A 26,839-nucleotide genomic window follows, 5' to 3' on the forward strand; every position below is an offset into this window, starting at 1 on the left:
AGCCTATTAGTCAATTGGACTGTTGAGTTCCCTCTTTTGAGATCTTTTTGGTCTCTTATACCTGATATATATATATATATATTGTAACACTGTAGGGGTGCAAGGCGCCTTTTCCTGGGGAATATGGCAGCACGCAGCAGCTGAGGAACAACACAAGTCCAGTTTCTGGTACAACTAGCCCCGGCCAGTTTTACTGAAACAGAAAATAAAACAAAACACCAAAAGAAAATACCTTGCCTCTCCGGCACTAACTAAACACAGGATATTCCTAACTGTCACTAAACAAAACAAAGAGTTCTCCAGCAAATACTGTATAGCTCACTTGTACCAGAAAGCGTGTCTCTTCCACACAGATCCTGCAGCCTTCCCAGGCAGTCTGCCCATACTAATCAGACTAGCAGCCCTATAACACTCTTACACAGCTGAAACCCTGATTAGCCCTCTGTGAGGCCAAAGACCCGAACTGGGCCCAATGTCTAGAACTCTCCTTATCTCTCTCTTAGAGCCTATACCCAGCAAACTGGAAAGGTTCTGACAAAACCAAAAGCATTTTTCCTAGAAGTTAACACTTTCTAAAACATGTAAGACAAGAACCTGGGACAAACATACCTGCCGTCAAACACTATCCCAGTGTTCTTGTCACATATCCCCCTCCCCTGTTTCGACCTAGGGGCCGGAACAGTTGTAGCCCCCAAACAGAAGATGCGAGACAATGCATCTGCGTTGGCCAACTGTGTCCCCGGTCTATGTTCGACAGTAAACTTAAAGTCCTGCAACGCTAGAAACCATCTAGTTACACGAGCATTCTTGCCTCTATTTACATACATCCATTTTAAAGGGGCATGGTCTGTCACTAGTCTGAATTGTCTACCCAAGAGGTAATATCTCAAGGTATCTAGTGCCCACTTAATGGCCAAAGCCTCCTTTTCCACAATGGCATACCTTTTTTCATGCTCATTGAGTTTCCTACTCAAATAAATGATAGGGTGTTCGTCCCCATCATTGGTTTGGGACAGCAATGCCCCTATCCCTACCTCTGAGGCATCTGTCTGTACCACAAATTCTTTTGAAAAATCTGGTGTTATCAATACCGGTTGTGAACACAAAGCCACTTTTAACGCTTGGAACGCTTTTTCTGCATCAGGGTTCCATTTCACCATATTTGACTGCTTCCCTTTGGTAAGGTCTGACAACGGCACCGCCGTGGTCGCAAAATTGGGAATAAACCGTCTATAGTACCCAGTTATTCCCAAAAAAGCCCTTACCTGTTTTTTATTCACTGGACAAGGCCAGTTTTGAATAGCATCAATTTTATTCAATTGGGGCCTAATCAGACCTCTGCCTATGGTGAAGCCCAAGTATTTGACCCCCTCCATTGCGAGGCAGCACTTCTTTGGGTTAGCAGTTAACCCTGCCTCTCTAATTGAGTCCAGTACTGCTTGTACTTTAACCAAATGGGACCCCCAGTCTGTACTGTGAATTACCACATCATCCAAATAGGCAGCTGCATATTTTCTATGGGGCCTCAAAATTTTATCCATTGCCCGTTGAAAGGTTGCTGGAGCCCCATGCAACCCAAAGGGTAACATCTTGTACTGGTACAGCCCCTCCGGAACCGAAAAGGCTGTTTTTTCTTTTGCGCCCTCAGATAAAGGTATTTGCCAGTAACCTTTGGTCAGGTCCAACGTGGTGAGAAACCTGGCTGTTCCCAGCCTTTCTATAAGCTCGTCCACACGGGGCATGGGGTATGCGTCAAACTTGGACACCTCATTTAACTTACGAAAGTCATTACAGAAGCGTATGCTACCCTCGGGCTTCGGGATGAGAACTATGGGACTGGACCACTCACTGTTAGATTCCTCTATGACTCCAAGTTCTAACATGGTTTTAACTTCTTTAGAAACAGCTTCTCGCTGAGCTTCCGGAATCCTATATGGCTTTAAATGGACCCTGACCCCTGGTTCTGTAACAATGTCATGTTTTATTATGGTCGTTCGGCCAGGCAGTTCTAAAAAATATTTCCCTATTTTGGATGAGAAATTCTTTAACCTGATTTTTCTGACCAGCTGATAATGTCTCTGACACCTTCACTGCGGGGAGCAACCGAGGTGAAGACACCGAAGGGCAAGGCTCCGCTGACAGAGACAACCTATCTTTCCAGGGTTTAATTAAGTTAACATGATAAATTTGTTCAGGTTTTCTCTTTCCCGGCTGGTATACTTTGTAATTAACCTCATTCACTTTTTCCCTAATCTCAAACGGACCCTGCCATTTAGCTAGGAACTTGCTTTCCACAGTGGGTACCAAAACAAGAACTCTATCTCCAGGAGCAAATTCCCGTATCTTGGCACTCCGGTTGTATACCCTCTGTTGAGCACTTTGGGCCTGTTCCATGTGATCTCTGACAATAGGTACCACGGCTGCAATCCTATCCTGCATTTGTGATACATGTTCAATAACGCTTCTATAAGGAGTGGGCTGTCCTTCCCACGTCTCTTTGGCAACGTCCAACAGCCCTCTGGGGTGTCTACCATACAACAAATCAAATGGAGAAAACCCGGTAGAGGACTGAGGAACTTCTCTGATGGCCATTAACAAGTAGGGCAACAAACAATCCCAATTTTTCCCATCTTTATCAACCACCTTTTTTAACATACTTTTTAATGTTTTATTAAACCTTTCCACCAACCCATCAGTTTGGGGATGGTAAATGGACGTCCGGAGGTGAGTGACCTTAAATAATTTGCACAATTCTTTCATGACCTTCGACATAAATGGAGTACCTTGGTCAGTCAAAATTTCTTTTGGTATTCCCACTCTACTAAAAACCTGCACCAGCTCCCTAGCTATCGCCTTGGTTGTGATAGTGCGTAACGGGATAGCCTCAGGATATCGAGTGGCATAGTCCATTATCACCAGGATATACTGATGGCCCTGAGCGGACTTTAACAAGGGCCCCACGAGATCCATGGCTATTCTGTCAAACGGGACCTCTATAATAGGCATGGGAACTAGTGGGCTCCTGAAATGGGGTCTAGGGGCATGATACTGGCATTCAGGACAGGAAGAACAATATTCAGACACTTCTTTATAAACCCCTGGCCAAAAGAACCTTTGTAAAACTCTTTCAGTGGTTTTTTCTGCCCCTAAATGTCCTGCTGTAACGTGACTATGAGCTAAATCTAGTACCGTTCTCCGATAAGGCTGGGGTACTACCAGCTGTTCTACCACATCCTCACCCTTTTTGACAATGTGGTACAAGAGCTCATTACAGATGGCCATGTGGGGATACGTAACCCTGTCACCTGGTACCACAGGCTCCCCATTAACAAACTTAACATTCTCTCTAGCCTTTATCAAGGTAGGATTCTTTAACTGTTCAGATGCAAACAGATCCTTTTTTACCTCCAGGTCATGCACGCTTTCGTTTCCAACCACTATGTCTCTGTTCCCAGCAAGAGGGTCCTCACTGGACTCCCCATCTGTCACTTCCCCAGCTAAACTGGCAAAAGGCAAAGGGTCAGTAAGTTCCGAAGACACACGTACATCCATACAATCACCGGCATTATCAACTGGCTCTTCACTTCTCACATCTGTTGATAAACGTGATTCCCACAGTTTCCAAAAATGAGGAAAATCCCTCCCTATTATGGCCTTATGCACCAAGGTGGGGACCAGTCCTACTTTAACCATTGCTGACCCACAACAAGTTTCTATATTCACTTCAGCAGTGACATAATACTGGGTATCCCCATGTATGCAAGTTACCCCAATAGGTATTTGCTGGACCTTTAAGGGGTTCACTAACCCAGCTTTCACGAGGGTAACTAAAGTTCCTGAATCTAACAAGGCCTCTACCCGGTTACCCTCTAAGAACACATCACACATTTGTTTTTCCAGCACAGGTGAAGGTACCACAGTACAGGCTAACCTAGCAAAGAAAGACATTCTGCGACATTCAAAGGCAGCATCACATTGCATGGGTTCTTGCATGACTGGGCAATTGGCAATAACATGACCTGGCATACCACATCTTGAACATTTAACCACACGATTATCAACCCGTTTGGGCAACATAGACCGTTCTAGCCCCATTGGCCTGTCTCCAGGGCCAGTGTTTACAGTCTCTCCAGCCTTGCGTTCTCTTAACCGCCCAGCAACGTTTTCCCACGGAACAGTCTTACCAGTCTTTACTGAAGGGCGCTGTCGAGGATCTATGGGTTGCTGGGTGGTCATCAGTAGTTCCTCTGCTGCCAAATACCGCTCTACCATGTCCACTAATTGGCCAGCAGCACCCGGGTTTCCATGGCTCACCCACTTGCGCAGGACCATGGGCAAAGATCTCAAGTAGCGGTCCATGACGACTCTTTCAACCATCTGGGGACCAGTTAATGTCTCTGGCTGTAGCCATTTTTTTGTTAGCTGAATAAGATCGTACATCTGAGAGCGCGGAGGCTTCTCCATGGCGTACACCCAACGGTGCACCCGTTGTGCTCGTACTGACAGCGTGACTCCCAGGCGGGTCAGGATCTCAGTCTTTAGTTTATCATAGTCCCGAGCCTCAGCAGGGCTTAAATCAAAGTACGCTTTTTGGGGCTCACCTGACAGAAAAGGTGCCAGCAGACTGGCCCACTGTGCTTTTGGCCAGTTCTCACGCTCTGCAGTCCTTTCAAACGTGGTCAAGTAGGCCTCTACATCATCAGCCTCTGTCATTTTCTGCAGGAAGTGACTGGCCCGTATAGAACTGCAGCTGGTCGGAGCACTGACGGCCATATCTCCAATCCGGGCTGCAAGGCTCTGCATCACTTCTGTTAAGGCCTCTCGCTGTAGTCTCCAATTTTCCTCCATTGCCACCTGCTGCTGTCTGTTGGCCTCCTGCTGAGCCGCTGTAGCTTGCAGCAAGGCTTTGAGCAGTTCCTCCATGTCGACAGACTTTTCAGACGGCTTTATAGCTGCTTTCACCCAGGACATATATCAAATCCTCAGGCAAGTCTCAGTAACATCACACTGGGCTGTATCTGCATAAGTCACCATTTTCTGCAGGCCTCACAAAGCTGCTGCTTTCACTTATGCGCAGAACGGAGTGCTCGCATTCTCCACCAAGTTGTAACACTGTAGGGGTGCAAGGCGCCTTTTCCTGGGGAATATGGCAGCACGCAGCAGCTGAGGAACACCACAAGTCCAGTTTCTGGTACAACTAGCCCCGGCCAATTTTATTGAAACAGAAAATAAAACAAAACACCCAAAGAAAATACCTTGCCTCTCCGGCACTAACTAAACACAGGATATTCCTAACTGTCACTAAACAAAACAAAGAGTTCTCCAGCAAATACTGTATAGCTCACTTGTACCAGAAAGCGTGTCTCTTCCACACAGATCCTGCAGCCTTCCCAGGCAGTCTGCCCATACTAATCAGACTAGCAGCCCTATAACACTCTTACACAGCTGAAACCCTGATTGGCCCTCTGTGAGGCCAAAGACCCGAACTGGGCCCAATGTCTAGAACTCTCCTTATCTCTCTCTTAGAGCCTATACCCAGCTTTTCCAGCAAACTGAAAAGGTTCTGACAAAACCAAAAGCATTTTTCCTAGAATTTAACACTTTCTAAAACATGTAAGACAAGAACCTGGGACAAACATACCTGCCTTCAAACACTATCCCAGTGTTCTTGTCACAATATATATATATATATATATATATATATATATATATATATATATATTTTTACACCCTGTTAAGTAAACTAAGAATAGGTTTTAAAAGCACGGCAACAGGTTTCTGATCAGCCATATGTAAGGCAGCACACACGAGATTATAAAATATGAGGGTGTGCAACCCCTGTGTCGGCAAAACAGCAACAGTGTACCCAGTCGCCACTGGCATTTCGACAAAAGTGACTTTACCCACAGGAGACACAGGGGTTTCAAGAGCTGTTTTTATGCACAACCAGATTCCTCCACATTTACTTACAGATCAGGCCATCGCAACAACTGGATTGGGAGGTTGAGCCCTGCCCCTGCAAGAAAGTAAGATGTACCTACAACATTCCAGCAAAGATGTAACCTGAAATACCAGCTGCTATACAAGTCTACTTCTCACAGGAAAAGTAAGACAAAGTGGAACAACAACTCCCAGCATGGACATCATTATGTTGAACACCAGCATGGGTGGACTTGGACTTTAGAAGATTTAAAGCACCAGCAGCTCCAGTGTTAAAGCAAATAATAAGGAACAAGACAGAAGAGGTCCCAAAAGACAAATTATTGATACTTCTTCTGCCAACATGAATTGCAGGCTTCTTCGGGTGCCTCCCAGTGATCCATATCGAGTGTTGCTGACCACGCCCACTTCTGTGTCAATTAAGGAAAGAGAGACTTGGGTTCCACTGCAAATTTGAACAATAAAATGCATAAACGTGCAGAGGCTAATTGGGCCTAAACTAGACAGACCACTATGGGTCATTAAATTGGGAACTTCAGTACTTACTGTAATCATAATATACTCTATATCCCTCATGGGAGAGGGCAGGGACTGGCATGTCCGCCAATCCAGTTACATACCAGTGTTTAGTATGTAAGGAGTGTGGTATCAAAGTCACTAGATCTTGTGTTAAGCAAATTAAAGTAAAGATCATGAAATCTCTAGGATTTCAAAGATACCAGTTAGTTAAGAAATGCTGGGCTCACATGGGCCCACATCTGGAAAAGGAGGGGAATGGACATCTGTCCCCACTACATATAAGGGTTTTACATTTCTTTGGAGCAAATACATACTACGAAATAGAGTGTGACATTTTTTTTAAATGTGTATGAAGAGAACTCTAAGAATGTGTTATATATTTATTACTAATGAAACAAATAGTGCGCAAGAAGTGGTTTAGAGAAATGTTCTGCTCAAACCCAGCTAATTGGTTTAGCGGGATCAAAGAGTAGATTGTTGAAATAGTGATGTTTTTATTAAAAATTGTTGGCTTAGCAATTTGCATATTTCTGTGTTTTAAGATGCTATTTTGTTTCCTTTTCCTTTCAGCTTGAAAGTCTGTAGCTACGTAATTTGGACGGAGATGCCCCCATTATTTTTGATTGATCCACTTACCTGAAACTTATTTGAATTGGGAGGTGATCGCCACATATTCTACCAAGGGTCTTTTTTTTTCCTCTCCATATTTTGATTTTTTTCTCTTTTGGTTATTAATTAATGATTGACGCTACAAGTTATCTTTCAAGCCATGTCAATGTTTTATTGCAATCATTCTGTTCAGTAACATCTTGTAAAAATAAGAATTTACTCACCGGTAATTCCATTTCTCGTAGTCCGTAGTGGATGCTGGGAACTCCGAAAGGACCATGGGGATAGCGGGCTCCAAAGGAGGCTGGGCACTCTAGAAAGATTTATGACTACCTGGTGTGCACTGGCACCTCCCACTATGACCCTCCTCCAAGCCTCAGTTAGGACACTGTGTTCGGACGCGCTGACATAATAAGGAAGGATTTTGAATCCCGGGTAAGACTCATACCAGCCACACCAATCACACCGTACAACTCGTGATACTCTATCCAGTTTGACAGTATGAAAACAACTGAGCCTCTCAACAATAACCCGATTTAGTTAACAATAACTATGTACAAGTATTGCAGATAAACCGCACTTGGGATGGGCGCCCAGCATCCACTACGGACTACGAGAAATAGAATTACCGGAGAGTAAATTCTTATTTTCTCTGACGTCCTAGTGGATGCTGGGAACTCCGAAAGGACCATGGGGATTATACCAAAGCTCCCAAACGGGCGGGAGAGTGCGGATGACTCTGCAGCACCGAATGAGAAAACTCCAGGTCCTCCTCAGCCAGGGTATCAATTTTCTAGAATTTTGCAAACGTGTTTGCCCCTGACCAAGTTGCAACTCGGTAAAGTTGTAAAGCAGAGACCCCTCGGGCAGCTGCCCAAGATGAGCCCCCTTCCTTGTGGAATGGGCTTTTACAGATTACCGCAGAATGCGCCAGCTGAATTGTGCTACAAATCCAGCGAGCAATAATCTGCTTAGAAGCAGGAGCACCCAGTTTGTTGGGTGCATACAGGATAAACAGCGAGTCAGTTCTCCTGACTCTAGCCGTCCTGGAAACATAAGTTTTCAAGGCCCTGACTACGTCCAGTAACTTGGAATCCTCCAAGTCCCTAGTAGCCGCAGGCACTACAATAGGTTGGTTCAAGTGAAAAGCTGATACCACCTTAGGGAGAAACTGGGGACCAGTCCTCAATTCTGCCCTATCCATATGGAAAATCAGATAAGGACTTTTATATGACAAAGCCGCCAATTCTGATACACGCCTGGCCGAAGCCAAGGCCAATAACATGACCACTTTCCGCGTGAGATATTTTAGATCTATGGTTTTTAGTGGCTCAAACCAATGTGTTTTTAAGAAACTCAACACCACGTTGAGATCCCAAGGTGCCACTGGAGGCACAACCGGGGCTGAATATGCAGCACTCCTTTTACAATGTCTGAATTTCAGGTAGTGAAGCTAGTTCTTTCTGGAAGAAAATCGACAGAGCCGAGATCTGTATCTTAATGGAGCCTAATTTTAGGCCCATAGACACTCCTGCTTGTAGGAAATGCAGAAATCGACCTAGTTGAAATTCCTCTGTTGGGGCCTTTTTTGGCCTCACACCAAGCAACATATTTCTGCCATATGCGGTGATAATGTTTTGCAGTTACATCTTTCCTGGCTTGAATCAGCGTAGGAATGACTTCCTCCGGAATGCCCTTTTCCTTTAGGATCCGGCGTTCAACCGCCATGCCGTCACAACGTAGCCGCGGTAAGTCTTGGAACAGACAGGGCCCCTGCTGCCGCAGGTCCTGTCTGAGCGGCAGAGGCCATGGGTCCTCTGATATAATTTCTTGAAGTTCTGGGTACCAAGCTCTTCTTGGCCAATCCGGAACCATGAGTATCGTTCTTACTCCTCGCCTTCTTATTATTCTCAGTACCTTTGGTATGAGAGGCAGAGGGGAGAACACATAAACCGACTGGTACACCCACGGTGTTACCAGAGCGTCCACAGCTATCGCCTGAGGGTCCCTTGACCTGGCGCAATATCTTTTATAGCTTTTTGTTGAGGCGGGACACCATCATGTCCACCTGTGGCCTTTCCCAATGGTGTACAATCCTTTGGAAGACTTCTGGATGAAGTCCCCACTCTCCCGGGTGGAGGTCGTGTCTGCTGAGAAGATCTGCTTCCCAGTTGTCCACTCCGGGAATAAACACTGCTGACAGTGCTAACACATGATTTTCCGCCCATCGGAGAATCCTTGTGGCTTCTGCCATCGCCATCCTGCTTCTTGTGCCGCCCTGTTGGTTTACATGGGCGACTGCCGTGATGTTGTCTGATTGGATCAGTACCGACTGGTTTTAAAGCAGAGGCCTTGCCTTTTTGACTCAGGGCATTGTAAATGGCCCTCAGTTCCAGAATATTTATGTGTAGGGAAGTCACCTGACTTGACCAAAGTCCCTGGAAGTTTCTTCCCTGTGTGACTGCCCACCAGCCTCAAAGGCTGGCATCCATGGTCACTAGGACCCAGTCCTGTATGCCGAACCTGCGGCCCTCTTGAAGATGGGCACTCTGCAGCCACCACAGTAGAGATACCCTGGTCCTTGGAGACAGGGTTATCAGCCGATGCATCTGAAGATGCGATCCGGACCACTTGTCCAACAGGTCCCACTGAAAAATTCTTGCATGGAACCTGCCGAATGGGATTGCTTCGTAGGAAGCTACCATTTTTCCCAGGACTTGCGTGCAATGATGCACCGATACCTGTTTTGGCTTCAGGAGGTCTCTGACTAGAGATGACAGCTCCTTGGCTTTCTCCTCCGGGAGAAACACTTATTTCTGGTCTGTGTCCAGAACCATCCCCAGGAACAGTAGACGTGTCATAGGAACCAGCTGTGACTTTGGACTGTTTAGAATCCAACCGTGCTGTTGTAGCACTTTCCAAAATAGTGCTACCCCGACTAGCAACTGCTCCTTGGACCTCGCCCTTATAAGGAGATTGTCCAAGTACGGGATAATTAAAACTCCCTTTTTTCGAAAGAGTATCATCATTTCGGCCATTACCTTGGTAAACACCCTCGGTGCCATGTACAGTCCAAACGGCAGTGTCTGGACTTGGTAATGGTAATCCTGTACCACAAATCTGAGCTACTCCTGGCGAGGATGGTAAATGGGTACATGCAGGTAAGCATCCTTGATGTCCCGGGATACCATGTAATCCCCCTCGTCCAGGCTTGCAATAACCGCCCTGAGCGATTCCATCTTGAACTTGAATTTTTTTAAGTATGTGTTCAAGGATTTTAAATATAAAATGGGTCACACCGAACCTGAAACAGGGATCCACCTGTGAGCGAGCCCACTGATCGCTGAAATTTTTGAGACGGCCCCCCACCGTACCTGGCTACACCTATGGAGCCCCCGCGTCATGCTGTGGACTCAGAGGAAGCGAGAGAAGAATTTTGATTCTGGGAACAGGCTGACTGGTGCAGCTTTTTCCCTTGTCTCTGTACAGAAAGGAAGCGCCTTTGACCCGCTTGCTTTTCTGAAGCCGAAAGGACTGTACCTGATAATACAGTGCTTTCTTAGTCTGTGAGGAAACCTGAGGTAAAAATATTTCTTCCCAGCTGTTGCTGTGGATACGAGGTCCCAGAGACCATCCCCAAATAATTCCTCACCCTTATAAGGCAGAATCTCTATGCGCCTTTTAAAGTCAGCATCACCTGTCCAGTGACAGGTCTCTAATACCCTCCTGACAGAATGGACATTACATTCATTTTGGATGCCAGCCGGCAAAATATCCCTCTGTGCATCCCTCATATATAGACGACGTCTTTAATATGTTCTCATGTTTGACAGGGTCACCGACCACGCTGCAGCAGCACGATCTGCAGGTCTCAGTCTAGTATCTCAGTGAGTAACACAGACTTCAGGATAACCTCCTGCTTTTTATCAACAGGTACCTTCAAAGTGGCCGTTCCTAAAACGGCAGTGCCACCTTTTTTGACAACCGTGTGAGTGCCTTATCCACCCTAGGGAATATCTCCCAGCGTAACTTATCCTCTGGCGGGAAAGGATACGCCATCAGTATTTTTTAGAAATTACCAGTTTCTTATCGGGGGAACCCACGCTTTTCACACACTTCATTCATTCATCTGATGGGGGAACAAAACACTGCCGCTTTTTCTCCCCAACATAAAACCCATTTTTAGAGGTACTTGGGTTAATGTCAGAAATGTGTAACACATTTTTTATTGCCGGGATCAAGTCACGGATGTTCCTAGTGGATTGTGTATATGTCTTAACCTTGTCGACACTGGAGTCAGACTCCGTGTCGACATCTGTGTCTGCCCTCTGAGTGAGCGGGCGTTTTTTTGTTATTTTTTGAGCCCCTGATGGCCTTTGAGACGCCTGGGCAGGCACGGGCTAAGAAGCCGGCTGTCCCACAGCTGTTACGTCATCCACCCTTTTATGTAAGGAGTTGACACTGTCGGTTAATACCTTTCACCAACCATCCACTCTGGTGTCGGCCCCACAGGGGGCGACATCACATTTATCGGCATCTGCTCCGTCACCATATAAGTCTCCTCATCAAACATGTTGACACAGCCGTACCGACACACCGCACACACACAGGGAATGCTCTGACTGAGGACAGGACCCCACAAAGCCCTTTGGGGAGACAGAGAGAGAGTATGCCAGCACACACCAGAGCGCTATATAATGTGGGGATTAACACTATAACTGAGTGAATTTTCCCCAATAGCTGCTTGTATATATAATATTGCGCCTAAATTTAGTGCTCCCCCTCTCTTTTTAACCCTTTGAGCCTGAAAACTACAGGGGATAGCCTGGGGAGCTTTCTTCCAGCTGCACTGTGAAGAGAAAATGGCGCCAGTGTGTCTGAGGGAGATAGCTCCGCCCCTTTTTCACTGACTTTTCTCCCGCTTTTTTATGGATTCTGGCAGGGGTATTTATCACATATATAGCCTCTGGGGCTATATATTGTGATTGTTTTGCCAGCCAAGGTGTTTTTATTGCTTCTCAGGGCGCCCCCCCCTCAGCGCCCTGCACCCTCAGTGACCGGAGTGTGAAGTGTGTATGAGGAGCAATGGCGCACAGCTGCAGTGCTGTGCGCTACCTTGGTGAAGACAGAAGTCTTCATGCCGCCGATTTTCCGGACCTCTTCTTGCTTCTGGCTCTGTAAGGGCGACGGCGGCGCGGCTCCGGAACCGAACATCAAGGCTGGGCCTGCGGTCGATCCCTCTGGAGCTAATGGTGTCCAGTAGCCTAAGAAGTCCAATCCGGCTGCAAGCAGGCGAGTTCGCTTCTTCTCCCCTCAGTCCCTCGCTGCAGTGAGCCTGTTGCCAGCAGGTCTCACTGAAAATAAAAAACCTAAATCTATACTTTCTTTCTAAGGGCTCAGGAGAGCCCCTAGTGTGCATCCAACCTCGGCCGGGCACAAAATCTAACGGAGGCTTGGAGGAGGGTCATAGTGGGAGGAGCCAGTGCACACCAGGTAGTCATAAATCTTTCTAGAGTGCCCAGCCTCCTTCGGAGCCTGCTATCCCCATGATCCTTTCGGAGTTCCCAGCATCCACTAGGACGTCAGAGAAATGTATATTTATTCATGCTTCAATTAAAAAAAAAATATAAACAAAAAAAGAAAGAAGTCTGTAAACTCAAAGATGTGAAACCTCCAAGTTTAAGAAACTACAGAAGAGCTTGGCAAGAAGGAGCCGTGAACAGTCTACTTTAATGGATATGATGCGAACGGTTCTTTACCTTCCGTAGGATAGAGTGACAAGCACGATCCTACGGGAACATAGCCTTTAGCACCATTATAGCTAGACTGTTTGCCTAGACTCTTGTAGGTAGAGTTTGTGTGATGCCTTGTAGCTCAACTGTAATGTCATATTGTTATCAGCTGTAATGTCATTTTATTATGAAAAGGAGGGACTGAGAGAGATACATTGAGCTTAAGCAGCTATCAGCCATTTTGTTAAATAGCAGCCATGATGTAGTGAATAAGTAGTATGTTTTGCTAATGAATCATAATAATGCTGACATTTCACAGTTAGTACGTTCTGTGGGAAGCAAGGTCGTAGCTATAGTCTTGAAAATATGTTATCAGACAGCTTCTGTGTGTTTAGACTTCTTGTGAAGGACACAAAGGAGGGCGTCAGCTAGAGAGGAGTTATGAGAAGAGATGCATTATTGTTTTAAAATGTGACGTGTATCAAGTGTTCATGCAAGTACCCTTTTGCTGTATAACGTCCTGCTGATTAAACGAGCTTTGGTCTCCTTTTGTGGACATAACTGCGTGTGTTGTCTGCTTCCTGGGATTCCCAATGGATTAGTAAACAAAAGGTAACGAACAGACAATTGAAGGGACTTGAAAGGAGAAGGAGGCTTATCTCCAACACTATCAATGACAATAGGTAGATTGCTGCAACCCTCTTTCATGTACGTCAGATCACCGATACGATTTTCATCTTGTGTGAATTTTCTGATGTGCAACAAGAGCTGGTTTGTGTACATAACATTTGCCACACTTGGAACATGAAAATGGCTTTCAACTCTGTGACTTTTTTTGATGTATAACAAGAACTGATTTCTGTGTAAAACATTTCCCACACTCAGAGCATGGAAATGGCTTCTCACCTGTGTGACTTCTCTGATGCTTAACAAGTTCTGATTTTGTTGCAAAAAATTTCCGCATTTAGCCATGGAAATGGCTACTCACCTTTGTGACTTCTCTGATGCTTAGCAAGTTCTGATTTTGCTGTAAAACATTTCCCGCATTTAGGGCATGAAAACGGCTTCTCACCTGTGTGAATTCTCAGATGTGCAAGAAGACTTGATTTATGTGCAAGACATTTCCCACACTCAGAACATGGAAATGGTTTCTCACCTGTGTGACTTCTCTGATGTGTAATAACCTTAGATATCTGTGTAAAACATTTCCCACACTCAGAACATGAAAACGGCTTCTCACCTGTGTGACATCTCTGATGTGTAACAAGATTTGACTTCTGTGTAAAAAATTTCCCACACTCAGAACATGAAAATGGCTTCACACCTGTGTGAACTCTGTGATGTGTAATAAGAGACGATTTCTTTGTAAAACATTTCCCACACTCAGAGCATGGGTATTGTTTCTTATATGTGTGCTTCTTCTGTCTAATACAGACTGACTGATTATTAACGCTTTTAACAAATTCAGAAGAGGGAATGACTGTAGCATCTGTAGGAGCTGAACTATGTGTAGAAACATCTGAATTAATGTTAAACTCCTCATGGTTAGAGGGATCAAATGATATATCTGCACTGTGAGGCACTGGATGTACAATTGGGGTAATGGGGTTCTCCCCTGCAGAATCTCGTGTCATGTTCTTTTCTAATTTAAAATCTGGAAACAAAGTTAGATGTCCCTCCGAGGTATTCCTGCCTCTCTGTCCATCTGCTGGAAGTAAGAGAGAGATATGGAAAATAGGATTTTAATTACCTACCGGTAAAATCCTTTTCTCGTAGTCCGTGGAGGATGCTGGAGTTCCATTTAGTACCATGGGGTACAGACGGGTCTTTTGGGAGCCACTGGCACTTTTTAAGAGTTTAATAGTGTGGGCTGGCTGCTCCCTCTATGCCCCTCCTACCAGACTCAGTCTAGAAACTGTGCTCGAGGAGAAGGACATACTTCGAGAGAAGGAAATATAGATAGCGGTGAGATTCACAACAGCTCACACCGAATCGAAAAAAAACCATGCTGACCAGCATGCACCATGAAGAAACATGCAAAACCGCATGAAACATGAAGAAAATATGTCAACCAGCAGGTAATATGAAGAAACCATGCTAACCAGCAGGCAACATGAAGAAATCATGCCAACCAGGATAAAACATGAAGAAATCATGTCAACCATCATGAAACACGAAGAAAACATTATCCAGCATGAAACAGGAAGCAACCATGCCAATTCGCATGAAACCTGAAGAAACCATGACAACCATGCATGAAAGAGGAACAGCAACAGCTGAACCAATACTTAACCAAGTAGCAATGCAGGAAAACGAAGCACTGGCCGGGCGTCCATCATCCTCTACGGACTACAAGAAAAGGATTTACCGGTAGGTAATTAAAATCCTATTTTCTCTTACGTCCTACAGGATGCTGGGGTTCCATTTAGTACCATGGGGATGTACCAAAGCTCCCAGTACGGGAGGGAGAGTGCTGAGGATCCTGCAGAACGGACTGACCAAACTTTAGGTCCTCAGATGCCACTTGTAAAAATTCAGCAAACGTGTTCGACCGCGATCAAGCAGCTGGTCGGCAAGCTACAAAGCCGAGACACCCCAGGAACAGCTACCCAGGAACAACCTGGCGTTCAACCTCCATGCCGTCAAACGTAGCCGCCGTAAGTCTTGATAAGGGAACAGCCCCTGTTGCAGAAGGTCCTCGCGAAGAGGAAGATGCCTCGGATCTTCCAGCAGTAACTCCAGAAGATCCTCGTACCAAGGACTTCTTGGCCAGTCCGGAGCAAAGAGGATCGCCTGAACTCTTGTTCTTTTTATTAGCTTGAGAATCCATGAGATGAGTGGAAATGGAGGGAACACATACACTGACTGGGACACACACGGAGTACACCGCCACTGCTTGTGGGTCTCGTGACCTGGAATACTATCTCCGAAGCTTCTCGTTGAAGCGAGAGGCCATCATGTCTATCTGAGGTACACCCCATCGGCTTGTTACCTCTGTGAATACCTTCGGGTGGAGGCCCCTTTCTCCTGGATGGAGATTGAGTCTGCTGAGGAAGTCAGCTTCCCAGTTGCCCACTCCCGGAATGAAGATTGCTGACAGCGCCCACGCATGCTTCTCTGCCCAGAGGAGGATTATTGTCACCTCTGACATTGCAGCCCTGCCCTTCATTCTGCCCTGCCTGTTTATGTAGGACACCACTGTGACGTTGTCCGACTGAACATGAGCGGCTTGACCTTGCAGAAGATGTGCCGCTTGAAGGTCGTTGTACACAGCCTTCAGATCCAGAATGTTTATTGGAAGGAAGGATACCTGAACTGACCGCTTTCCTTGGAAGTTTTGCCCCTGAGCGACTGCTTCCCAACCCCTGAGACTTGCATCTGTGGTTAGATAAATTCAATTCTGAATCCCGAACCTGCGGCCCTCGAGTAGGTGAGAAGTTTGCAGCCACTAGAGAAGTAAAATTCTGGCATTCGGCAACTGGCGTATCCGCTGGTGCATGTGAAGATGAGATCCTGACCATAAGACCAGGAGATCCAGTGGGAAAGACTGCAAGGAATCTTCCGTACTGTTGAGCCGCTTAGTAGGCAACCATCTTCCCCAGAAGGTGAATGCAATGATGAACCGATACCCGGGCTGGCATCAGGACATCCCGGACCATTGATTGCATCACCAACGCTTTCTTTACCGATAGAAACACCCTCTGGACTTCCGTGTTGAGAATCATCCCCAGGAAAAACTCCTCCTTATCGGCTTCAAATGCGAAATTGGAAGCTTCCGGATCCAACCGAGATCCCAGGACAGTTGATTTGAGAGAGCAACACTCTGTAACAACATCTCCCTGGAGGATGTTAAAGTCACCCAGATATGGTATTATGTCCACTCCTGGTTTGTGGAGCGGGCGTACAAAGGCTGCCATGGCCCTGATGAACACCCCCAGTGTTGCGTAGAAGTTAAGCTCAGTATTTGGAACTGGATGTGACATAGTTGTAGTGTAACCCTAGGCGGCCAGATTGGAATGTGAAGTACACACCCCTGATATTCCGGGATACCAGGAATTCCTCAACATCTCGAGCAGAGGTCATCACTTCCAGACTACATCCTGAATTGAACACCCACCAGTAGGGAATCAATGACCCCAGGTTTGAATAGTAACCCCTGTTACGTAAACGAGGTGGAACTGGAATAATGACACTAGTTCGACAAATGTTATGATAGCTTCCAGCAGTAGTGCATATTCTGCCTGAGAAGCTAGTAAGCCTGATTTGAATCATCTGTGAGGCGGGAATACTATAAATTGTAGTCTGCACCCCTGGGCAACCCAACTGTTTCCAGGGGTCTAGGCAGTATATCGCCCAGATGTGTTACTGAATCTCCTTTGTCTCGCACCCACTTGCCTGATCCCCAAGTAGTGAGGTCCACCGACAAACCGAAGGGTTTGAAAAAGGCCTATTTTGAAATCCGTCCCTGGAAACCTGGCAGCGCAGGTTTTTCTGGGATTTCCCCAACGACCTCTGAAGGAAGTGGAGGAATATGTGGAATCATAGCAGTTTAGGGGTAGGATATAATTTCCTGGTCTATGCAGCTGCGGAAGGAAGACATACCGACTTACCCACAGTTGACATGGATAATCGCGTATCCCGTGCGTCCCAACAGGGTCTTACCTGTGAAGGGCGGACTTGTCATACCTTACTCCATTGGTGTAGCCACCATCCCCTGTGTGTCTAAACTGCCAGAGCAGTGGTCCCTGCATTGCGCAGGTCTATCTCCTTCATGGCGTCTCGCCATGAAGCCTGTAGAATCCTGTATGTGACATAGAAACAAGTACAAGTCACTTCTACACATAGAATCTAAGTCATCAAGTAAGGAGCCTGACCACGTTACAATAGCCCCAGAGATCTACGCAAAAGTGGGTCTCCGAGCCACGCCTGCAGCAGTGTGCAATATTAGAGATTACTTTCAATAGGTGATCAGCCTTTATGGAGGTTGTACCAGGCACAGGAAAGACAACCCTTGTAAATTTAGACACTCTATACAGCAGAGGTTCTCAAACTTGGTCCTCGTGGGCCCACACAGTGCATGTTTTGCAGGTCTCCTCACGGAATCGCAAGTGAAATAATTAGCTCCACCTGTGGACCTTTTAAAATGTGTCAGTGAGTAATTAATACACCTGTGCACCTGCTGGGTTACCTGCAAAACATGCACTGTGTGGGGTCCCGAGGACCAAGTTTGAGAACCTCTGCTCTATAGGGATGTGAATAACAACTCTGGGTGTACTCAGGTTTTCCCCAAATAAGGAGTTCAACGCACTACACAGTGGGAAGGTATTCATTATATACATAGAATAACATTCCTCATCCCTAATAGCCTCAAACATATGTTGGACCCCTCATATATATGCATTATATGGGCAAGTGTACGCTTTCTAGGGTACGGAGATGTAGTGAGAGACACAGCTGTGGGATTTGAAACCCCAATTTTCTCAAAACTGCGGCTTCTACCCAGTATGGGATACATTGGAAGCAATAGATTCTTAAAAGTACACCTTATGGAGGTCACCCCAGGGGGATCTGCCACCGAAGCCTGAGATGTGTACAGTTTTGAGCATGGTATAGACTCCCCAGGAGAAGATATACATTCTGCAGTACAGGACAAGGTCCCTCAAACATGGTAAAGTGGATTACACATACACAGGAAAATGTCAACACAGTCCCCCCCCCCAGAATATCGTCAGAGGGTCACAGAGCACAAGAAGCCAGCTATAACACTTTTTACCTCCGTGTAGTTATGTGGAGGACAGCGTTCCCTGTCACCGTGTGTCTGCAGGGAGAAAATGGCGCTGGTTAGTGCTGGATCCGCTCTGAGGAGAAGCTCCGCCCCCTGTAATGGCGCGTCTTCCCGCACTTAGAGATTATACTGGCCTGAGGTAATTTTTGCAGCAAACAGTGGGTTAGAACCTTGAAAGCTATGTTTGACCAGTGTAGGGTATTGCGCTGGTCCAAGACGCCCCTCACAGCGCCGTACACAGTGTGCTGCTGAGCCTTCCGGAGCGCAGCCTGTCAGAGCTGTGCTCCCACCCTTGTGCCGCCATTCCTGCCGGTGACCAGCTTACCGGGACTCCGGCGTCAGATTCACCACTCTTCTTTCTTCTGGCTCTGTTAGGGGGTGGCGGCATGCTGCGGGAGTGAGCGGTCGCCTCGGCGGCTAATGGTCATCACCCTCAGGAGCTCAGTGCCCTGTCAGCGGAGAAAGGGGCCATTAACCTAAAGGGTTGGATCCTCCCCCCCCCCCTAAGTCCCACGAAGCAGGGAGGCTGTTGTCAGCAGCCTGCCTGTAAAATAACAAACTCTAGAAAACAAGAAAACTAAGAAAACTCCTAGGAGCTCCCCTAGCTGTGACCGGCTCCTCCGGGCACATTTTCTAAACTGAGTCTGGTAGGAGGGGCATAGAGGGAGGAGCCAGTGCACAATGTTAAACTCTTAGAGTGCCAGTGGCTCCCAAAGGACCCGTCTATACCCCATGGTACTAAATGGAACCCCAGCATCTTCTAGGACGTAAGAGAAAAATATTTTTTTATTATACATAAATACAACCGTTGAATAATTCAAACATTAGCTTAAAATGTAACACAATCATGTCACCAAGCATATTGCATGGACCCAAACGCAGACATTGGTGAGTATTGCATGGACCCAAACGCAGACATTGGTGAGTATTGAATGGACCCAAACACAGAACATACACACGGCCCAGCTGGCATCATAATACAGGAAGCCTCATTAGTCAGGTGCCAACCATAATGGCCATTCAGATACTGTCCCTCACCCCCATACACACACTGGGTCCTCCAGAGCTGAATAGACATGAGATAAATTAGCAAAACTTCCTAGTCCAATGAAGATCTACAGGTGGACACAGAGGGCCTCAGTCAGAGTCGCACGTAATGTGGACGCAATGGAAATCTCATGTGGAGATCAGACAGTATTCTGAGTCAGACATGTATTATTAACGCTTTGCCCCCAGCTCTACGCTGACTAAAGCGGCCACCACCACTGGGAATGGCACTCACACCTACCCTATGCTAGGTGGAACACATCTGACTAATAATGGCATGGAAGCTGTGATCCCAGTATTGCGATCCAACATAGTGACCATCGTAACCCCACAGATGGCAAGCTTGTGCAACTGGCCAATGGAAGCGGGGCTACAAGGCCAAGAAGTCTGCGTGGTGACATGAAGTCCCTTGGCTCTCCCCTCCTAGAAAACGAGAGTGACGCACGTTCTAGTAACACAGTCTTCAGTCCGCCCTCTCCACACCCCCTCAACACCTCAGCCTGCCAATCAGGGAGCGGCAGAGGGGGACTCAGAACAACACCGCAAGGCCCGTTCTAAACATGACGGACTTTGCACAACCGCAGATTACTGATAATCGGGAATTGGTATGAAGCCACGCAACAGCGCAGAACTCTGAATCAGGACCATAGCCAGCAGCTGAGAGCCACAATCAGCATCAATATGTCCTTCTGGCCAGCCGGAGTCCAGCTACTAACTCAGGTGGATGCTTCGGTGTAGATCTTAGGGAGAAGGGAATCACCTGATACTTTGCTTTGGTATTGCAGTGTCATTTCAAATATATTAAAGTACTATATATTAAGATATCAATACACAAGGAAGATAAAGAATAATGTGGTAGAGCACAGACAGGATTATGGGTAATGTCACATGAGGACTCCCATCATTGTTCATGTGATAAAAGTACTATGGTAATGTCCCTTGTACTAATGTATAAAATACACCAGAGAGTGTGGGGAGGAGACTGGTCAGATCTCTGGGCTGGTAACACACAGTGACATGATGTGAGGGGGAGAGCAGGAGTATAATAGGGGCTGATGGCTCCTGATGTATGAGATACACCAGAGAGTGTGGGGAGGACACTGGTCAGATCTCTGGGCTGGTAACACACAGTGACATGATGTGAGGGGGAGAGCAGGAGTATAATAGGGGCTGATGGCTCCTGATGTATGAGATACACCAGAGAGTGTGGGGAGGACACTGGTCAGATCTCTGGGCTGGTAACACACAGTGACATGATGTGAGGGGGAGAGCAGGAGTATAATAGGTGCTGATGGCTCCTGATGTATAAGATACACCAGAGAGTGTGGGGAGGACACTGGTCAGAGCTCTGGGCTGGTAACACACAGTGACATGATGTGAGGGGGAGAGCAGGAGTATAATAGGGGCTGATGGCTCCTGATGTATGATACACACCAGAGAGTGTGGGGAGGACACTGGTCAGATCTCTGGGCTGGTAACACACAGTGACATGATGTGAGGGGGAGAGCAGGAGTATAATAGGGGCTGATGGCTCCTGATGTATGAGATGCACCAGAGAGTGTGGGGAGGAGACTGGTCAGATCTCTGGACTGGTAACACACACAGTGACATGATGTGAGGGGGAGAGCAGGAGTATAATAGGGGCTGATGGCTGCTGATGTACGAGATACACCAGAAAGTGTGGGGAGGAGACTGGTCAGAGCTCTGGGCTGGTAACACACAGTGACATGATGTGAGGGGGAGAGCAGGAGTCTAATAGGGGCTGATGGCTCCTGACACCCCCACTGGGCTGATACATTTCCACATTAGTCTGTACTGACAGAGGAGGGTGTAGAATAGGAGACTGCTGCAGTGACTTAGCAAGGAGAATATGTGACTATTCTGTAATAATAAGAATTTACTCACCGGTAATTCTATTTCTCGTAGTCCGTAGTGGATGCTGGGACTCCGTCAGGACCATGGGGATTAGCGGCTCCGCAGGAGACAGGGCACAAAAATAAAGCTTTAGGATCAGGTGGTGTGCACTGGCTCCTCCCCCTATGACCCTCCTCCAAGCCTCAGTTAGGATACTGTGCCCGGACGAGCGTACACAATAAGGAAGGATTTTGAATCCCGGGTAAGACTCATACCAGCCACACCAATCACACCATATAACCTGTGATCTGAACCCAGTTAACAGTATGATAGCAGAGGAGCCTCTGAAAAGATGGCTTCCAACAATAACAACCTGATTTTTTTGTAACAATAACTATGTACAAGTATTGCAGACAATCCGCACTTGGGATGGGCGCCCAGCATCCACTACGGACTACGAGAAATAGAATTACCGGTGAGTAAATTCTTATTTTCTCTGACGTCCTAAGTGGATGCTGGGACTCCGTCAGGACCATGGGGATTATACCAAAGCTCCCAAACGGGCGGGAGAGTGCGGATGACTCTGCAGCACCGAATGAGAGAACTCCAGGTCCTCCTTAGCCAGGGTATCAAATTTGTAGAATTTTACAAACGTGTTCTCCCCTGACCACGTAGCTGCTCGGCAAAGTTGTAATGCCGAGACCCCTCGGGCAGCCGCCCAAGATGAGCCCACCTTCCTGGTGGAGTGGGCATTTACAGATTTAGGCTGCGGCAGGCCTGCCACAGAATGTGCAAGTTGGATTGTGCTACAAATCCAACGAGCAATCGTCTGCTTAGACGCAGGAACACCCAACTTGCTGGGTGCATATAGTATAAACAGCGAGTCAGACTTTCTGACTCCAGCCGTCCTTGAAATATATATTTTTAATGCTCTGACAATGTCCAGCAACTTGGAGTCCTCCAAATCGCTAGTAGCCGCAGGCACCACAATAGGCTGGTTCAAATGAAACGCTGAAACCACCTTAGGGAGAAATTGAGGACGCGTCCGCAGTTCTGCCCTGTCCGAATGGAAAATCAGATATGGGCTTTTGTACGATAAAGCCGCCAATTCTGATACTCTCCTGGCTGAAGCCAGGGCCAATAGCATGGTTACTTTCCATGTAAGATATTTCAAATCCACCGATTTGAGTGGCTCAAACCAATGGGATTTGAGAAAATCCAAAACTACATTGAGATCCCACGGTGCCACTGGAGGTACCACCGGGGGCTGTATATGTAGTACTCCTTTGACAAACGTCTGGACTTCAGGAACTGAAGCCAATTCTTTCTGGAAGAAAATCGACAGGGCCGAAATTTGAACCTTAATGGACCCCAATTTGAGGCCCATAGACAATCCTGTTTGCAGGAAATTCAGGAATCGACCCAGTTGAAATTCCTCCGTCGGGGCCTTCCTGGCCTCACACCACGCAACATATTTTCTCCAAATGCGGTGATAATGTTGTGCGGTCACTTCCTTCCTGGCCTTAATTAGAGTAGGAATGACTTCCTCTGGAATGCCTTTTTCCCTTAGAATCCGGCGTTCAACCGCCATGCTGAAGCAGATCCCTTCTTAGGGGTAGAGGCCACGGATCTTCCGTGAGCATCTCTTGAAGTTCCGGGTACCAAATCCTTCTTGGCCAATCCGGAGCCACGAGTATAGTTCTTACTCCCCTTTGCCGTATAATTCTCAGTACCTTTGGTATGAGAGGCAGAGGAGGAAACACATACACTGACTGGTACACCCACGGTGTTACCAGAGCGTCCACAGCTATTGCCTGAGGGTCTCTTGACCTGGCGCAATACCTGTCCAGTTTTTTGTTGAGGCGGGACGCCATCATATCCACCTTTGGTTTTTCCCAACGGTTCACAATCATGTGGAAGACTTCCGGATGAAGTCCCCACTCTCCCGGGTGTAGGTCGTGTCTGCTGAGGAAGTCCGCTTCCCAGTTGTCCACTCCCGGAATGAACACTGCTGACAGTGCTATCACATGATTTTCCGCCCAGCGAAGAATCCTTGCAGCTTCTGCCATTGCCCTCCTGCTTCTTGTACCGCCCTGTCTGTTTACGTGGGCGACTGCCGTGATGTTGTCCGACTGGATCAACACCGGCTGACCCTGAAGCAGAGGTTTTGCCAGGCTTAGAGCATTGTAAATCGCTCTTAGCTCCAGTATATTTATGTGAAGAGACGTCTCCAGGCTTGACCACACTCCCTGGAAGTTTCTTCCCTGTGTGACTGCTCCCCAGCCTCTCAGACTGGCATCCGTGGTCACCAGGACCCAGTCCTGTATGCCGAATCTGCGGCCCTCTAACAGATGAGCACTCTGCAACCACCACAGAAGAGACACCCTTGTCCTTGGAGACAAGGTTATCCGCTGATGCATCTGCAGATGCGATCCGGACCATTTGTCCAGCAGATCCCACTGAAAAATTTGTGCGTGGAATCTGCCGAATGGAATCGCTTCGTGCATTGATGCACAGACACTATTCCTGGTTTTAGGAGGTTCCTGACAAGTTCGGATAACTCCCTGGCTTTCTCCTCCGGAAGAAACACCTTTTTCTGAACAGTGTCCAGAATCATTCCCAGGAACAGCAGACGTGTCGTCGGGGTCAATTGAGATTTTGGAAAATTCAGAATCCACCCGTGCTGTTGAAGCACTACTTGGGTTAGTGCTACTCCGACCTCCAGCTGTTCTCTGGACCTTGCCCTTATCAGGAGATCGTCCAAGTAAGGGATAATTAATACGCCTTTTCTTCGCAGAAGAATCATCATTTCGGCCATTACCTTGGTAAAGACCCGAGGTGCCGTGGACAATCCAAACGGCAGCGTCTGAAACTGATAATGACAGTTTTGCACCACGAACCTGAGGTACCCTTGGTGTGAAGGGCAAATTGGGACATGCAGGTAAGCATCCTTGATGTCCAGGGACACCATAAAGTCCCCTTCTTCCAGATTCGCTATCACTACTCTGAGTGACTCCATCTTGAACTTGAATTTTTGAATGTACAGGTTCAAAGATTTCAGATTTAGAATAGGTCTTACCGAGCCGTCCGGCTTCGGTACCACAAATAGTGTGGAATAATACCCCTTTCCCTGTTGTAGGAGGGGTACCTTGACTATCACCTGCTGAGAATACAGCTTGTGAATGGCTTCCAATACCGTCGCCCTGTCTGAGGGAGACGTTGGCAAAGCAGACTTTAGGAACCGGCGAGGGGGAGACTTCTCGAATTCCAACCTGTAACCCTGAGATACTACCTGCAGGATCCAGGGGTCCACTTGTGAGTGAGCCCATTGTGCGCTGAAATTCTTGAGTCGACCCCCCACCGCCCCTGAGTCCGCTTGTAAAGCCCCAGCGTCATGCTGAGGGCTTTGCAGAAGCCGGGGAGGGCTTCTGCTCCTGGGAGGGAGCTGCTTGCTGCACTCTCTTACCCTTTCCTTTGCCTCGGGGCAGATATGACTGTCCTTTTGCCCGCTTGTTCTTATAGGAACGAAAGGACTGCGGCTGAAAAGACGGTGTCTTTTTCTGTTGGGAGGGGACCTGAGGTAAAAAGGTGGATTTCCCGGCTGTTGCCATGGCCACCAAATCCGATAGACCGACCCCAAATAATTCCTCCCCTTTATACGGCAATACTTCCATATGCCGTTTGGAATCCGCATCACCTGACCACTGTCGCGTCCATAAACTTCTTCTGGCAGATATGGACATCGCACTTACTCTCGATGCCAGAGTGCAAATATCCCTCTGAGCATCTCGCATATAAAGAAAAGCATCCTTTAATTTCTCTATAGTTAATAAAATACTGTCCCTATCCAGGGTGTCAATATTTTCAGTCAGGGAATCCGACCAAGCCACCCCAGCACTGCACATCCATGCTGAGGCGATGGCTGGTCGCAGTATAACACCAGTATGTGTGTATATACTTTTCAGGGTAGTTTCCAGCCTCCTATCAGCTGGATCCTTGAGGGCGGCCGTTTCAGGAGACGGTAAAGCCACTTGTTTTGATAAGCGTGTGAGTGCCTTATCCACCCTAGGGGGTGTTTCCCAACGCGCCCTAACCTCTGGCGGGAAAGGGTATAATGCCAATAACTTCTTTGAAATTAGCAGTTTTCTATCGGGGGTAACCCACGCTTCATCACACACGTCATTCAATTCCTCTGATTCAGGAAAAACTACAGGTAGTTTTTTCGCACCCCACATAATACCCCTTTTAGTGGTACTTGCAGTATCAGAGATATGCAAAGCCTCCTTCATTGCCGTGATCATATAACGTGTGGCCCTACTGGAAAATACGTTTGTTTCTTCACCGTCGACACTAGATTCGGTGTCCGTGTCTGGGTCTGTGTCGACCGACTGAGGTATAAAGGGCGTTTTACAGCCCCTGACGGTGTTTGAGATGCCTGGACAGGTACTAACTGGTTTGCCGGCCGTCTCATGTCGTCAACCGATTTTTGTAGCGTGCTGACATTATCACGTAATTCCATAAACAAAGCCATCCATTCCGGTGTCGATTCCCTAGGGGGTGACATCACCATTACCGGCAATTGCTCCGCCTCCACACCAACATCGTCCTCATACATGTCGACACACACGTACCGACACACAGCAGACACACAGGGAATGCTCTTATCGAAGACAGGACCCCACTAGCCCTTTGGGGAGACAGAGGGAGAGTTTGCCAGCACACACCCAAGCGCTATAAATATATAGGAACAACCCTACAGAAGTGTTGTTTCCTTTATAGCAGCTTAAATATATCAATATCGCCAAAAAAATGCCCCCCTCTCTGTTATTTTACCCTGTTTCTGTAGTGCAGTGCAGGGGAGAGTCCTGGGAGCCTTCCTCGCAGCGGAGCTGTGCAGGAAAATGGCGCTGTGTGCTGAGGAGATAGGCCCCGCCCCCTATTTCGGCGGGCTCTTCTCCCGGTGTTTGTGAGACCTGGCAGGGGTTAAATACATCCATATAGCCCCAGGGGCTATATGTGATGTATTTTTTAGCCAGAACAAGGTATTATCATTGCTGCCCAGGGCGCCCCCCCCCAGCGCCCTGCACCCTCAGTGACCGCTGGTGTGAAGTGTGCTGACAACAATGGCGCACAGCTGCAGTGCTGTGCGCTACCTCATGAAGACTGAAAAGTCTTCTGCCGCCGGTTTCTGGACCTCTTCACTCTTCGGCATCTGCAAGGGGGTCGGCGGCGCGGCTCTGGGACCGGACTCCATGGCTGGGCCTGTGTTCGATCCCTCTGGAGCTAATGGTGTCCAGTAGCCTAAGAAGCCAATCCATCCTGCACGCAGGTGAGTTCACTTCTTCTCCCCTAA

At 47.4% G+C, this 26,839-nt stretch overlaps 2 protein-coding genes across 2 annotated transcripts in view; both read right to left on the minus strand.

The window, feature by feature from the left end:
- Positions 1 to 26,839, minus strand: part of LOC135054684 (zinc finger protein with KRAB and SCAN domains 7-like) — a 234,721-nt gene that overhangs the window by 98,071 nt on the left and 109,811 nt on the right. The gene's annotated exons all lie outside the window — the stretch shown is intronic.
- LOC135054687 (oocyte zinc finger protein XlCOF7.1-like) overlaps positions 12,619 to 26,839 on the minus strand; it is a 69,252-nt gene continuing 55,031 nt past the window's right edge. Inside the window, exon 9 of the mRNA XM_063957951.1 lies at positions 12,619 to 14,508. Coding sequence (XP_063814021.1) covers positions 13,781 to 14,508 — 728 coding nt within the window. The 3' untranslated portion in view covers positions 12,619 to 13,780. The remainder of the gene's footprint in view (positions 14,509 to 26,839) is intronic.

This window comes from Pseudophryne corroboree, chromosome 3, assembly GCF_028390025.1.
Source record: "Pseudophryne corroboree isolate aPseCor3 chromosome 3, aPseCor3.hap2, whole genome shotgun sequence".
In the NCBI taxonomy this organism is placed as follows: Eukaryota; Metazoa; Chordata; class Amphibia; order Anura; family Myobatrachidae; genus Pseudophryne; species Pseudophryne corroboree.